This window comes from Rhinopithecus roxellana, chromosome 2, assembly GCF_007565055.1.
Source record: "Rhinopithecus roxellana isolate Shanxi Qingling chromosome 2, ASM756505v1, whole genome shotgun sequence".
NCBI lineage: Eukaryota > Metazoa > Chordata > Mammalia > Primates > Cercopithecidae > Rhinopithecus > Rhinopithecus roxellana.
The window spans coordinates 60,349,138-60,365,394 of NC_044550.1; the positions used below are offsets into that span (position 1 = coordinate 60,349,138).

The window sequence follows — 16,257 nt, forward strand, 5'->3', positions numbered from 1 at the left end:
TGCAGTGGCGTGATTTCGGCTCACTGCAACCTCCTGGGTTCAAGCAATTCTCCTGCCTCAGCCTCCTGAGTAGCTGGGACAGTCACACGCCAGCATGCCTGGCTAATTTTTGTATTTTTTCTTTTTTTTTTGAGACGGAGTCTAGCTCTGACGCCCAGGCTGGAGTGCAGTGGCGCGATCTCGGCTCACTGCAAGCTCCGCCTCCCGGGTTTACGCCATTCTCCTGCCTCAGCCTCCCAAGTAGCTGGGACTACAGGCGCCCGCCATCTCGCCCAGCTAGTTTTTTGTATTTTTTAGTAGAGACGGGGTTTCACCGTGTAGACCAGGATGGTCTCGATCTCCTGACCTCGTGATCCGCCCGTCTCGGCCTCCCAAAGTGCTGGGATTACAGGCTTGAGCCACCGCGTCCGGCCCCAATTTTTGTATTTTTTAATAGAAATGGGGTTTCGCCATATTGCCCAGGCTGTTCTTGAACTCCTGACCTTGTGATCCACCCTCCTCAGCCTCCCAAAACGCTGGGATTACAGGTGTGAGCCACTTTTTTGGCGCCCAGCCCCTTTTTTTTCTTTAATTTTTAAATTTTTTTTTTTATTTTGAGACGGGGTTTCGTGCTGTTGCTTAGGCTGGAGTGCGGTGGTGTAATCGCGGTTCACAGCAGTCTTGGCTTCCTGGGCTCAAATGATCTTCCGTCTTCAGCCTCCTGAGTAGCTGGCACCACACCATTCCCAGCTAATTTTTGAATTTTTCTGTATAGATGGGGTTTCTCAATGTTGCCCAGAATGATCTGGAGCTCCTGGGCTCAAGTGATCCTCCTGCCTTGGCCTCCCAAAGTGCTGGGATCATAAGTGTGAGTCACCATGCCTGGTGTTTTTTTCCTTCTTAAAGCAAAAAATATTAACAGACTTCTGGTATATAGATCATTAGTGGAGAATAATTACAATTGATGTACACTTTTATGAAGTGAGTTAATTCTGTAACAAACATTTGTTCCAAAATAATTTGTGAAATCTCTCTCCTGAGAATCAATATCATCAAAACTACGTTCTCTGATTTTAATGCAATAAATTTAGATACTAATTAAAAATAGACAGTTGAAAAACTCATAAACTTTAGAACCAAAAAGTGTTCACTTCATAACCCTTGGGTTCAAAAGGAAATCAAGGAAAATTATAACATACTCAGATTGTAGAAAGATCTTTTTTTTTCTTTTCATTCTGCTTTCAAACCACAAATTCATATATGGATAGATCTTAAAAACACAATGCTGAAATAAAAAAGTGATAAGTATGATGAAGACTTCAGCAGCCATTCTCAAATGATTTGTGATGAAGGACCAGTTTTATTAAAATTCTAATCAGCCACAACCAATTTTTTATATAATACAACGAAAATAATTACTAAAAAATGAAATGTTAAAAAGTAATGATATTCAAAATATAGGCCCAAATTTTTATTATGAGATTTGAAAGATATAAAATTCTATCTCAATAAGTATAATCAGAACAAACATAACAGGAAAAAGTTTCTCCATGCTAATTCTCAATTTTTGTACTTAATGCAGAAGAGTAACAGAAGTTTGGGGACCAGTATTCTGAGTAACACTAATTTATAGCATAATGTCATTTGTATAATTTAAAAATACATACGTACACAAAAAATCCATGATTTATAAGAATGCCTACAAATGAAGAAACAAACATCAAACCTATTAAGGTGATTGTTTATTAAGGGGAAGATGGAACAAAAAGGAAATGTGAATAAATAAGAATCAACCAATCAACAGAGTGACCCAGCACAGAGCAATGAGAATGAGGTACTGGGAGTGTGATAACTCAGCTTCTGTATCTGCACGCGCGCACACACACACAGACAGACACACACACAAACACACACACACACATGCATGCACAAACACAAAGAGATAAATGAAATGTAGTCTTTCCCACACTCTTGATCTCTTTCACCAACTTATTTATTTATTTATTTATTTTGAGATGGAGTCTCCCTCTGTTGCCCAGGCTGGAGTGCAATGGTGCGATCTTGGCTCACTGCAACCTCCACCTCCTGGGTTCAAGTGATTCTCCTGCCTCAGCCTCCCAAGTAGCTGGGACTACAGGTGTGCACCAACACATCCAGTTAATTTTTAGGTATTTTAATAGAGACAGGGTTTCACCATGTTGGCCAGGATGGTCTCAATCTCTTGACCTCGTGATTTGCCTGCCTCGGCCTCCCAAAGCGATTGTTATTTTCCATCCACTTTGACTCATCTTACTATCTTTAACTTTTTCTCCTCTTGCAGCTACATCAAAGTGATAAGAAATCAACAGGTATGCATATTTCCCACAGGGTTGAATGTGTATTTTCTTTTTACCCTTTTCATCTGAATAAACTGAAGGTATCTCTTATAAATACCTTGGCTAGTTTATACTAATTAGAATCAGAGCAAAAGAATTTTGGATCGTGGAAAGATTTCAACTATGCTGTCTATACATTTATTTTTTCATTTCTCACTCACTTTCAACCCACCCACAGATATGAAACAGAATCTTCAGAGGTATATTATAAAATCTCGGTACTTGGTCAGTAAGTCATCACCCCTCTCTGTTGATTCAAGAACTCTGCTCTGCAGTTGTACGGTTTGAAGTCACAGTATCACTACACCTGATATCTTCCTTTGGAGAAGCTTCCCTCTGTAGGTTTGTCACGGTGTAAGACACTACCCATCTGCTTTGCACTTAGCCTCGCTACTTTTCAGTGACTAGAGTTTTTCTGTGTCCAGAAATATAAAGAGGAGGGCTTAGCAACAGTCACCTGTGATTTGAGCTGTGAAAAAAATATATAATCTGTCTCTGGAAGGCCCCAAACTCTTTTTTTCACTTAAAAGTTTTTTTGGTTGATTTCTCAACATAACCCTTTCAATTGCCACTTTATTTGAGGAGACATGACACAACTGAGTCTAGAAGGGTTTTTCATGCTTTACTTCTTACTGTAGCCCTTCAGTGCTCACCGTTGGATAATAATAACTAAACAAGTTGAATTTTGAAATTCATTTTTTTTTGTCTCTATCTCATTGGGTTGCAAAGTTAACCACAAAATTAATATGTACTCATTATAACAAGCCAAATAATGCAGAGATATCTAAAGAAAACGTTAGCAGCCCCTTTCTACCAATGAATGCTGGATTGTTCAACATGCAGATCAAGCTTGTACTCAGGATACCTACAAAAATCAGGAGACTCCAAAATGTTTTTGAAAGAATGCTATAGTTGAGATTTCAGAAGAAGCACTGGACAAGTAATCATGGGAGACATCAGGAATCTTTAGACTTCTTTATATTTATTTTGTGTTTTAGTATTTTTTTGTTTTTGAGACAAAGTCTCACTCACTCTGTTGCCCAGGTTGGAGTGCAGTGGCACAGTCACCGTTCACTGCAGGCGCAATTCCCCAGGCTCAAGCGATCCTCCCACCTCAGTTTTCCTGGTAGCTACGACTATGGGTGTGCACCACCATGCCTGGCTAACTTTTTTTGGTATTTTTTATGGAGACAGTTTTATCATGTCACCCATGCCGGTCTTGAACTCCTGGGCTCAAGTGATCTTCCCACCTTGGCCTCCCAAGTACTGATTACAAGCGTGAGCCATCGTGTCCAGCCATGTTTTAGAATTTTCATGTAATTATATATTGTAGATTGGTTGAGAGGAGAACAAGTATGTACAAATAATGATATATGTCAAGACTATATTTTGTACATAAAGTATATGTATATATAACTTTACATAACTTTTATTTTAGAATTATTTTTACATCTTAAAATTTCACTTATTTTGTAAATATTTCATCATAAAAAGCTATTGTGCTTATTATGTAATCATTATATTCTATTTTATTTACTAATAAACTATCTTGCCTGTCCATTCTTCCACTGTTAAATATTTTAATTTCCTACTAATATGAAATTTATGTCTATATTTTTATTTCTGTATATAACTATTTTCTTTTTAAAAAATGATTTTCTTGGGATAAATCACTGGAGTGATATTGCATGAAAACTCATCAATATTTGTGTATCTCTTCATAGCTATGACCAAATTGCTCACACAAAGAATTTTATAGGTTCACAAAGGGTATACTGTATGCATTCTGGGTTTAGAAGTGGTTTGGAGGATGACAAGACCGTAGCAGGTGAGGCTGGATGTAAGAAAGGGAACAGGAAGTAGGTGATTGCCCTTATCCATGCAAGAGATGTGTATCTCAACTACAATGGTGACAATCGGTATAGAGGAAAAAAGTGAATATGATAAATATTTAGGAGGTGAATTCAGCAGACTTGATGAGTAATTGGATATAGGGAGGTAGAAATTGGATATGGGGAGGAAGATTAGAGGATGAGTCACTTTTTTTTTTTTTTTTTTTTTTTGCATTTGAGGACTGGATGGAATAGAACAGGTTTGGGAGAGTGGAGAATACTGAGCATACCATGCACTATATCCCCAAATCCAACACAGTAGCTACCACGAGGAAAACACTCAACAAATGTTAATTGAATAAATGCTTCATGCATACATGTATATATGAAGGCTGCAAACAATGAATCAGTGTTTCTATTTTCTAAAGCCTCCCACGTCTTCAATTGTGTATCTAGAAGCTGATTGACTGTTTTTATCTCCTCAATAGGATGTCTTAAATTCAGCACTCCTGATAACAAGAAAGTGAAAAGATTAAGAAGGAAATTGTGGGCCTGGCATGGTGGCTCATGTCTGTAATCCCAGCACTTTGGGAGGCCAAGGTAGGAGGATCACTTGAGGCCAGGCATTTGAGACCAGCCTGGGCAACATAGTGAGACCCTTTCTCTACTCAAAAAGAATAAAAATTAACAAAAAATTAGCCAGGTGTGATGGTGCACTCCTGTAGTTGCAGCTACTCAGGAGGCTGAGAAAGGAGGATCACTTGAGCCCAGGAGTTCAAGGCTGGCTGCAGTGAGCTATTATTGTGCCACTGCATTCCAGACTGGGTGACAGACCCTATCTCTTAAAAAAAAAAAAAAAAAAAAAAAAAAAAGGGAAAGAAGAAAGAAAGAAGTGTGGAAAGAAAGAGAGTGCAAAGCCAAAGCCAAAGCTCAGGACTTCAGGACAACCAGACCCACCTCTCATAAAATTAGCCATTACTTTCCACAATCAACCTTATGCTAAGTTATGTAGATTTAGCTATTCCTTAGAAAGTTGGCGAAGGAACCTGAACTCAGGCTGCTGAAAAGTCAATATCCCTGAATCACAAGGAAGAGATGGTTCCATTCAGCTCACCTCATGACTAGTGAGGGATAGGGTTCCCTACAGCTCTCTGCTCTGAGCTGCAGTTCTCTCAGAGTCACCAGGTCCCACCGCAGGTGTTTGGAGCTAAAAGGTTCTGCTGGGAGAATCCCCAAGCAGCTTTCCTGTCTCCAGCTGCACTTTGGATACCATGCATCTTAGTTGTGTGGCTGTGACTCCTGCTTAGTGATTACATTCTTGTATAGAATATTGTCACTTTGGGTTGCTGTATTCTCCTGTATTTGTCCTGTATCTCCTAGTGGGCAAAGCCATAATTGCTATTTCCTTTGTATCTCCCAAAGAGTTAGGTATAACATTTAGCATAAAATGAGGACTCAATTACTACTGATGATTGCCCAATTGTAATTAGTAAATTGGGGAAAAGTGGTGGTTTTTAACGGTCAATAAGGGTATCATGTATCTAGTCTTAGGAAACAAAAGGTTTATTGAAATGCACGTAGATAAATTATCATCAGCATAAAACTGTTATGGAGTTTTCAACATGGGGTCTTTTGCTCTTAAAATGAAGTGAAACTTTGTAAGTCCATGGTCCAATAGGAAAAATATTATATCTCTCTGTTCAGATAAAGTCCTTTAAAAAAGTAAATCTCTTTTGAAATGGTCTTTTAAACGTCTCCAGCCTGTGAATATATAATAAAACAAAAACCATATTAATAGATATAATTTTCTCCATTTAAAAAGAAGAATTAAATAGGAATGATTTTGGGGTAATAAACAATGAAAATATCTAAGAATTTGAAACTCTAAAATTTTCTCCTATTTTATTAAGTACGTACTAAAATATTTGATATAATAAAAATAATTTACCAAAACAAAATAAATGACAAGTGGTCATTAAAATGCAAATAAAGTCAATCATTTTATTATTATACATTTAGGAACAAAGTTGAAATGTCTCCTCAAATAAACAATTTTTAAATAATTCTGATGTCAATAATTTGGAAATACAGTCCTAAATGAGTTTTAATTTCCATTGGAAGCTAATTATCTTTAATAGAAGACTTGAAATCAATAAATATAGTAATAGAAAATAGGACGAAACTTTCAGAGAATTTCTGAAACTTTGTGGGTCAGTAGAAATTAGCAGTTAATTTTCTACGAATCATCCTCAGTGTAAAATGAGTCATATTCTGTTTCCACAGGGTGCTCTGGTCTGACCTGTTTGGCTCCTCCCAGGTGGTGTTGCTGTCCTTCTCCAATGGTGAGTCTGTTGAATGGGATTATCTTCATAGTGGTTTTCTTCATGGAATACCACCGGGATTTCCAAGTGGCCCAAATAATTCCATTATCATAACCATTAGGAGTAGATGCTTTTGAGTAAGTGCCACCTAAAACAAGTGGTAGATGTACATATCATTATTCTGGAAACTTTTTACCTCTGTAAGTCTGTGAAGAACTGTCTATTATGAAGTGCATTGCCAGTTACATAAAATTTATAGCGTTATCTGCTAACTAAAAATGTCCCCAAAGATTCCTAAAATCTCAATTTATAATTAAAATAAACATATTATTAAACAACATCTGTGTTGTGACTCATGGTCACATCCACACTTTAAATTTATTCACTACTAGTAGGACTAGAAACCCAAAGTTCCCTAATTGGCCTCTTTCCCTAAGCTTATCCATCCTGGATTCAGCTACTGCAGACCATCTTTCCTCATGCAGGTTAGAAGAGAAGGAGCCACCAAATTCCCAATTAGGTCATCTCAGGTTATTTGAAACCACAATTTTATTGGTTAATTGAGGAGCTTTAGGAAATAGTTCTGGAATGTTATTTTATGTCTCCATTATAAAGTGCAACCTCCATTGATTTGCCTTCTCCTTGTCCTATGGAAGCAGATCTCGTGTAATTTTGTAAAGGGCTTGTCAGAGCACAGCACTGGCATGAACCACAGCTTGGCATGGCTCCCCGGGTCACAGAGATTAAGCATTTTCTCTTAGAGTTTCTTCTTATTATATGGTTTGTGAGCGCAGAGATAAGTTATGTTTCTCCAATTTAAAAATGTTGTGAAAAACAAACTGTTACTTTAAATAAATTTTGCAAAGTTTCCTGGTTGGTGATTGGCTAGGACATCAGGAGGTAAGGTTGCTCATCTCGGTAGATAAGGAGACTATGGTTTGCTACAAGCTGGAATGGGTTGGAAGACTGGTTTCACTCATCTACCCAGCAGATATGTGTGAGGAAGCCCTACTGATGCTAAACAGGTCTGGTCTGGGTTGTTTGGCTTTCCCCAGATGGTGTTGCTGTCCTTCTCCAACAGAGAGTCTGTTGAACGTGACTATCTTCTTAGTGGTTTTATTCATGGAATGCCACTGGAATTTCCAAATAATGCCATTATTGTAATATGGATCCTTTAGCATCGGTAAGGCTTCCCCACATGTAACTGCTGGGTAGATGAGTGAAACCAGTGTTCCAAACCATTCCAGGCTTATAGCAAACCATAGCCTCCTCATCCAACCCCCATCCTAAAATAAGTTTCTATTATCCTCAAACTGGTCTCTTCTCTCAAGCGTTCACAAACCTCTGCCCTTACCAGTATTTGCCTGCTCTTTATTCCGTTCCTCCAAACACCTGCTCACTGCGTGTATCTGACACAAAGCTCATGGGAAGCCAGGTTAATGTGTGAACAAGCAGCCATAGAGTAATGTTAATCTATCCAGATCATATATGTAGTATGTCTAAAGGAGATAACACAACCCACAGTGCCAGTTATGATAGTGATCGTTTCAGGTATAATGCCAAGCCACTGGATATTTTGCAGCAGGTGTATTTCTTTAGGAGGGCTAATTTTACGCATGAACTTGGTATTATCCACTTCCAGTTTCAAAGAACTTAGTTGAAATAAAGAGGCATGAGAAAATCCCTACTATCTTTATAAATTATTCTTCATTTCTTTGTATCTATTTATTATTTTTTATGAAAATACTATATATTATACATTAATTTGGAATCTAAGAAAGGAAAACATACCTTGGTAATAAACTCCATTGAGGTGGCCAGCATGACACTTGTTCATCCACCAACCAGATCCATCCTGTTCAGCACAGTTGCCTTCAAACTTATCATTGTCATTGTCCCAGGTACTGAACTGCATGCCATTGTGGGATGTGAAAAACTTGTCGCTAGGATCGTCGCCAAAATCATAGCCATCAAAGGCATCTCCAGCATCTCCACCAGCGAAGTAGGCATACGTTAGGCGGTACTTGTCAGCTTCAGGTCCCACCTTGAACGTGGCATAGTCTGCAGTACTGAGAAGAAGGAAATACAGCCATCACGTGCTGACTCTCCTCAGGGATCTCAGAATTTCACTCTTTCGTAGGATAGTTCCTTGGAATTTTTGACTTTGTTTCTTAGGGCTAAAATGTGCTCATCGAGTAAAGTTTTTTGCAAGTCTGGCAAGAGGCAATGGATATGTGAACCTAGTCCACAGCTCATTAATACTACCCGGGAGGGGCCAAAAAGCCTTTGAAGCATCTCAGTGAAAACTAATAATTACACTCACTTGAATGCTTTTTTGCTTGTTTCATTCTAAGATCAAATCCAGATGTGTGGATGACTCTAATTTCATATTTCCTACTTTTATTGAAATGTTGTGCATTGCACACACGTTATCATAGATCACATAAATTATCTGACGGTGAGTGACCCTTAATTATTGCACTAAACTTGAAGGAGGTACAGTTCCATTAGCCACTCTCACCACCTGAAGGGTTAGGTGCTGCTAAAGGGATTTTCTTTCTCAAATCAGTGTGGTAGTGGCAAGAAGGAGAGCTTCTGAGGGCATTACACAATCAAAGGCTTCCCTGTGTGGTCCAAAGCACGTGAGCTGAGGAATTAGAGAGATTCTTTCCTAGAAAAAATTGTGCAAGTGGGCCATAATTCTATAGAGTGGAGTAAAAAATGGGCCTTAATGAAGGAACAGAAATTTCCGGAAAATATTTAACCTCTTTTCTAATCTCCGGTAACTGGGAAATGGAAGGTCCTTTCCTAGAAGAAGGTCTACTGGCTATAGCTCTTTCTGGATTAAAAACCAACCAAACAATAAAAAAAAAAATCCGTATGTTTGGAGACAATATATTTCACTATTCCTTAAACATAACAAGAGGGTTGGATATTTTTCTGCACTTTAATTAGGTAACAATGCTTAAAACCTTCAAATATCTCAAGCAAAAAGAAGCCTCTAGATCACCAAAAGAGCTAGCTGGTTTAATTTTAGGGTAGCTCATGATTTGACAGAATAAATGGCCATTAAGGCACTGGGAAGTCTGAAGAGGCTGTATTTGCTTTTCAACCAAGATAGTTGTTAAGAGGACAGGCTCTAAAGTTAAACTACTTGAGTTCGAATTCTACCTCTACCACTTATCAGCAATGTGACTTTGAGCAATTAATCCATAAAATGGGATTAATAATAATACCTGTTTCATGAAGTAGTAATTTAGACTAGATAAAATTATAATTTTATGCTCAATTTCTGGGACAGATTAAAAGTTCAGTAATTAGCTATTATTCTGAACGGTGCCAGGGTAATTAGATTGTACCAAAACACTCAGATTCATCCTGAATAGAATTTACCTTTTTGGATTGCCCAGGAGCCAAACTGACTCCTGGAGAAAATAGTGGCTGAATATGCTGTTTGCATTTGTCAGGCTGCATTTGCCATTGTCTATTGACAGTTGGAAAGTGCACATTCCAGACAATCTTTACAATAAAAAGTTAGAAGTCATTTCAAAACAGTACCTGGTTCTGCCATTCCAGTCTTCCAGTTCCACTCTTAATGCATATGGGATGGCAGACTGTGTGCTTATCAAATGAATCTTCTCATTTCCCAGCCAAAATTCTGTTGTGCCAGTAGGAGACAGATGTCCAAATCCTTCCTTATATTGAATCCAGTTTTTCTTGAAATCCACACTGCCATCAAGTCTCTAATTACACATTTGCATGGGCAAAAGGAGAAAATAGATTATCAACGCATGTAAAGAGAATGCTACCAACATTTTGTCAAAAATATGGAGCATTGGTTCTATCAACTCACAACTAAGTGATCTTGGCCAAGCTACCTCAGTTTCCTTATCTATCAAATAGGAAAAATGATGCTTACTTTTTAGGGTTGCTGCAAGGATCATGAGAGAGAATATATGAGAAATACTTAGGAGAGTTCCTGGCACATCATAAATTCTAAATTAGTGGTAGTATTGAAAAGATACCTAGACGACTTCAGAACTCTGACTGGATATTACTGATTCTTACACTTATGATGGAACCTATTGCTCAATTGGTGTCTGACAACTAATGCTTCCACCATTCACTCCCTCTGAGCACCCCCTGTAGGAACAGTTGTAACAGTGGTAGGAGGTAAACAGCGGGTAAAGGAGCCAAGACTCCTAGTGGGTATCAGCAAGTGGCAGATGCAACAAAGGTTCCTTGTCTTGGGGCAGCCCAACTGTGTCCTCTGGTGTGTGAAAGGGTGGTGGTGGTGGCGGGGTGAGGGTGAGGGTGTTAGGCTTCATTGTCTTGTAATGGGCAACCTCAGGTCTTGACCTACCTGACAAAAGAGTTTCCTTCTTTTTCTTTGTCACTGTGGTACTGATTATGTGCCATCATGAATCTACAAAGTCAGTGCCAGCACAATATAGTCAAGTCACAAACTCTGAAACTATACCACCTAGGTTCAAATGCTGATTCTGTTGCTTATTAGTTATGTGGTCTTGGGCAAGTTATTTAACTTTGTGTGCCTCAGTTTCCTTTTCTGTAAATAGGAGTAACAGAAGTACCTTCCTCTTAGGGCTATGGCAAGGATTAAATGAGCTAGTGTTCACAAGGTGCTTAGAAAAGTATCTGCCATATGGCAGAAACAATGTAGGCACTTATTAAATACACATGGTGAGGAAAAAATTACCTTCTGTAACACAGTCCATCCATTTCCAGACCCATCAATTTCACAGTAGACTAAGAATTGCTGGTTAGCTTTCAGAGGTTTGATAAAGTAAAGCCCGCTCTGTTTAGCTCCCTTATTGGCAATGTCTTGACAATCTGGAGAAGGAGAATTGACTTTTACTGTGGTTTGAAATGTAAGTAAGACTGTGCCTGCCTTGAAAAATAGTTTTTAACATGTAGTAAACTATTCATTTTCCAAGAATAATTTTCTTACTTTTCACATCACCATTCCTTTTAAACTCTTTTTTAGCTATTCAAGAAAGGTCTAGACAACTGAAATTCTTAAACTTAATGGGTAGCCACTTTCTAAACTATTCCTATACATTCTAGTACATACTCTCTCCTTTACATTATTTACATTGATGAACCTGATCCCAATATAACCTTCATCAGTTACCTTTCCCAGTGGTATCATGGATTTGCACTGTGTCTTTGCAAGGTTCCTGGCACTGTGCTTCAAGCTGGGCCACCTTCTGTTTCAGGTTACCAATCTTTTGATTATTTGTATTATATATTTCCTGCAAAAATCTATGAACAGAAACATAAGATAACAAAAATAAGAAGACAAAAATAAGTATTCCTTTCAGAAGAGTAATTTTGTATTTTCTTTGGAAACTGCTAACTAAATATTTTATCAAGAATTACTTTCTGATAAATTATTCCATTCTTGGGGAAAATGTAAAATTATATCACTAAATTAAGATGAATTAAAATTATAAACTTTTTGAAAAAAAAAAAAACAAAAATCAATCAAAACAGGAATACAATGTGAACCTGAATCTTTTCACTTAGAATGGGGCATATTGTTTCAACTCCAAACACAAATAACAAAGTCCTTGTCAATAAACAAATGTCATTGATACTTTGCTTTTTACTTTATGCATAAGGGGCAGCAGATAGGAACTGTGATGAGACTGGTTAATAGGAACACCCCCTTTTGCTTTAGAAGTAGGAAAGGCTCAGTTCAGTAACTCACATGTGCTGAAGCAGTATACCTTTCGCATGTGGATCTATTGAGGTTATACTTACAAGCTTCAATCTAAAATATAACTTACACAGGGAAAGGATCTGGAACGTTATTGTATGTAAAATAAAACAACAGATACTTCCCCTTTCTTCTTTAGTGTTTCTGGTTACATAGCTTTGAAAATGGACTGGGGGAAGTAAAAATCCTACTTTTGTAGTTACTTACAGGGTGGCTTGTAAATATTCAAAAATGATAAAAAACTGTCTACAATGCATAAACTGTTCTTTCTTTGAAGTAAAAAAGGGTAGACAAATTATTTGTCCACGTTTTCCCTCTACTTTGTCTTAGGCAATTTCTGTACAATAACCTCCTTCAACTTCAATGATGGACAGTAACAATGCAAGTAATAATAACAACAATAATAACAAGGGCCCTCTGATAGCAAAAAGAGGAGGAATCTTTCCTGGGCCATTCTCCCTAGCTACTATTTATCCCTATTTCTCAAGCTGCTTTGAGAAAAATTTAGAAAAAAAATTGGGGAAAAATGTTAAAACTGTATCCGAAACCTTATGTTCAGAAAGTTTGTGAGTCTCTGAGAAGCTGTTAACAGAGACATTCACTTCCAAACGAAGGGAAGAGACTGTGCAGGTTCATTCTGCAATGATCAACATGAGCTTTGCAATGTTTGCTACACTTAGTCTCTTAAGATATGTTTCTTCCTGCTCCACCGTCAATATAATTGACTTTAGGAGCCAAAATCCTTACTATGCCTCTGTTTGCTGATTTTTTTTAACTACGAATTTGTCAACATTTTTATAAAAAGGATTTGTTTTCAACACCCAAATTCCTGTGAGGTTGATTTTATGTTGTAAGATAAATGGGGGATGGGGAAAATTTTTTGATAAATATGGTCAAACGAGCATTTGAAGACATCTAGAACTTCTTTCTCCAATGTGATTATTAATTAGCAATTATAACCCAGTATAATTTATATTGCACTAAAAACTTCTATCTCCACTATGTTCAACATAATCAGGCATAATGCCACTGGGATATTGTAAATGGGGAAAACACATTAAAAATTACTTTCACTCAAGTATGGAATATTGAATAAAAATTAAATCAGTCTTGCAGAGCAAATTGAAACAAAAATCCTTACCGAATACTTGCGTCATGTGTTAAAATCAATGCTTCATATTTCATAATTTCTTCTAACATCTTCCTGGACTTCAGAGTAGCAGTGTCTATCGTATCTGTAATATAGGATCAGAGACATAAAAATCCTTAAGCAAATAGAACAACTAAAACAACAGCAAAAGAACTTCGCAGATTATTATTCTTATTTTTTGGTGAGTAGTCTTTATTTTCTCACTTGGTTTTGATGATTCATCAGGATTATAACTGAGTTGGATTGCTTTTATCAGCTCTTTGACTTCTGCTGTTTTGTTTTCAACTTGATGTAAGATGTCTTCCAAAGACTGTAGATCCTTGTCTACTTTGGTTTGATAAGTAGACAGGAAATCTGCAATGCCACAGGTAGTTGGACAATAACTACCCTGAAAATACAACAGTGATTAAAAATGTTGACAGATGCTACACTTAAAATCTATTAAGAAAAATAGGTAAAACCTAGACTATGTTTTTAAAAAGTTGCAAGTGCCAGATGATATTTATGAGGGAATTATTTCTATTCCTCTGCCCCTCTCCAGTTCACACACAAAGAGAGAAACAAAAACTACTTACGAATCTTTCATCTAAGATGCAGCAGTTGTCTCTGGTAGCAACATACTAAAAGAGAAAAAAATACAGAAATTTCACTAGTTCATTATCTGCTTTATTTTCCAGCTTTCCATTTAAAACAATGTTTTGTGAAGAGCACACTTACTGCCACACATGTTGAAGAGAGAAATAAAAGAGCATAGAAGTAGAGAATTAAATTCCGGGGGTGCAAGGACCAACTCATGATGTCTGGGTGCTCGGAGCTCCGAGCCTTGTAGCGTCAGCACTGTCACCTCTCAGGCTCCAATTGTCCCTTTATGTAAGCTCCTGGGACAGCCAGGACTGCAAGTGGCTGGAGCTGATCACGGGACCTCCTTACCAGAAGGGTGGGGAGGTCTTTCCCGTTCCTTTTTCCTCATCCTGGCCCCCAATCTACACTGTCAGGTTCCCAGATTTTGCACAGAGGTTGAAGCTCCTCCTTTTTGGCCCAGCTCAAGTTTTTTGCTCTGATCCAAAATTACCTGCAAAGGCTAGTGAAGCATTATCCATTGCTGTGAGGAGGAGGGGAGTCCTGGAGGCTGTGTGGTGCAACTTCTTCCAGTACATGGGTGAGAGCAAACAGATCTGACCTCGAACTGAGCAAACCCAGTCTATCCTTAAGATGGGGCCTGCTGCCATCACCCAAATTACTGAAAGAACTTTCTCAGTCTAGGGATCAGTTAACATTATTATTTTTAACCCGTGGCTGTGACAGGAGGAGACTGACTTCCCCCATGTCCCAGTACACTATTCCCAGGAACGAATGACCCTGGAAATACACTCCTGTCCCTCTGTGTTGACCATGTTCATAGGCTCTCAGTTTTTAGGGAGCTTTCAAGCTCAATCTTCTCTTTGTCTGAAGATGGGAGTTTTTAGGGAGCTTTCGAGCTCAATCTTCCCTTTGTCTGAAGATGGGCATGGCACCCCATCTGCCACAGAGTGAAAAGAGCCAGGAGCCCACTTCATTGTTCCTGTGGTTCCATCAAGCTATCTCAGAGGAGAGAAAAATCCACCTCCCTTGTATCTGAGGAGAGTAGAGGCATAGCTGAAGGAAGAGGGTCAAAATGAGATGCTGGAGAGGGGCTATCATCTCTGTTTGACCCTTACAGCGTCCTTGTGTTTGGGAAAACATATCTGTCATCACCGCCTATTGAGACTTATCATTGTGCATTGCACTATTATTAATGTCTCTATTTTTGGTTATCCTTCATTTCTTCCTCTGGAACCAAGCTTATTATAAGTTTTGATGAAATACATTAGTGGGAGAAATGCCTCCAGTTTGAAAGAAATGCTAATACTTTAATGTTTAATTCTGTCTTTACAAAGGAATATTTATGTGACTCAAAAACAAAGATAAGTGTTCACATTCAGTAAATAATCAATAATTATAACAAAATGAACACATCAAAACCAGATCTGTTGCTTTTCCTCTCCTCCTTAATACATCCCTCTCTGACTTAGCAGTTATTGTCAATCATATCACCATACCACCAGCCAATTAAGTCTCACAATCTTTCTCATCCATCTTTTTTACTCAGCTGATCAGTTGTCAATCATGTCAGTTGAATTAAACATTGAAGTGTTAGTATTCTTTCAAACAGCTCTACCTCAGATAGTATTTGTAGCAACCTTATATTACATGTATACATGCCGTATCCACTGCATTAGATTGTAAACTGATTTCTATGGCTACGGCATCTAACGCATGTAGCTATACTTAACATAGTTGTAGTTAAAACTCAGTAACTATGTAATGACTTGAATCAGTTGCCTCTGTGAAGAAGTATGGGATGCAGAGGTGGAGGACAGGGTTGGAAAAAAAGGTTTCATTTTTCTCTGTAAACATTCTGTATTTAGAATTTTGAATGAATATAAATATTATCTACTAAAATATATATAAAATCAAAACATGTAATTATTGATCATTCACAAAGATTTACATAGTACACTGATAATCACTTCTTGCTAACTTTTTAATATGATTTGAATATGAAAGGTGAGTCAGGCATTGCCTTTACCTTTAAGAAGTGTATAGCTCAATTGGAGAATGTATAAATAAATAGTTGTTAAGAGCTTTGGAGTCCATCTCCCCAGGTTTGAATCCCATCTTTACAATTTACTGACCATGTGATTCAGTACAAATTACTCAATCTCCTTGAGTTCTATTATCCATGTCAGTAAAAGAGAGATAATACTTATGATATGGTATTTACTTAATAGGGCTATCACTAAGATTTAGTGGGATAATGTGTTGAGCACATTGCCCAATT

General features: G+C 37.7%; 1 protein-coding gene across 2 annotated transcripts; it reads right to left on the reverse strand.

The window, feature by feature from the left end:
* Positions 1 to 5,726: 5,726 nt before the first annotated feature.
* FGG (fibrinogen gamma chain) lies at positions 5,727 to 14,386 on the reverse strand. Of its 2 annotated transcripts, XM_010356862.2 has the most exons (10): positions 14,115 to 14,386; positions 13,973 to 14,017; positions 13,602 to 13,785; positions 13,389 to 13,482; positions 11,660 to 11,790; positions 11,225 to 11,358; positions 10,066 to 10,250; positions 8,299 to 8,576; positions 6,486 to 6,655; positions 5,727 to 5,947 (listed from the first exon to the last, which is right to left on the reverse strand). In XM_010356862.2, the coding sequence occupies exons 1-10, from the start codon at positions 14,190 to 14,192 to the stop codon at positions 5,933 to 5,935; spliced, it is 1,314 nt and encodes a 437-aa protein (XP_010355164.1). In that variant the 5' UTR covers positions 14,193 to 14,386; the 3' UTR covers positions 5,727 to 5,932. The 2 variants fall into 2 exon arrangements, with proteins under 2 accessions (XP_010355164.1, XP_010355163.1); XM_010356861.2 differs by lacking the exon at positions 5,727 to 5,947 and having other exon boundaries at positions 6,171 to 6,655; positions 14,115 to 14,346.
* Positions 14,387 to 16,257: the final 1,871 nt, after the last annotated feature.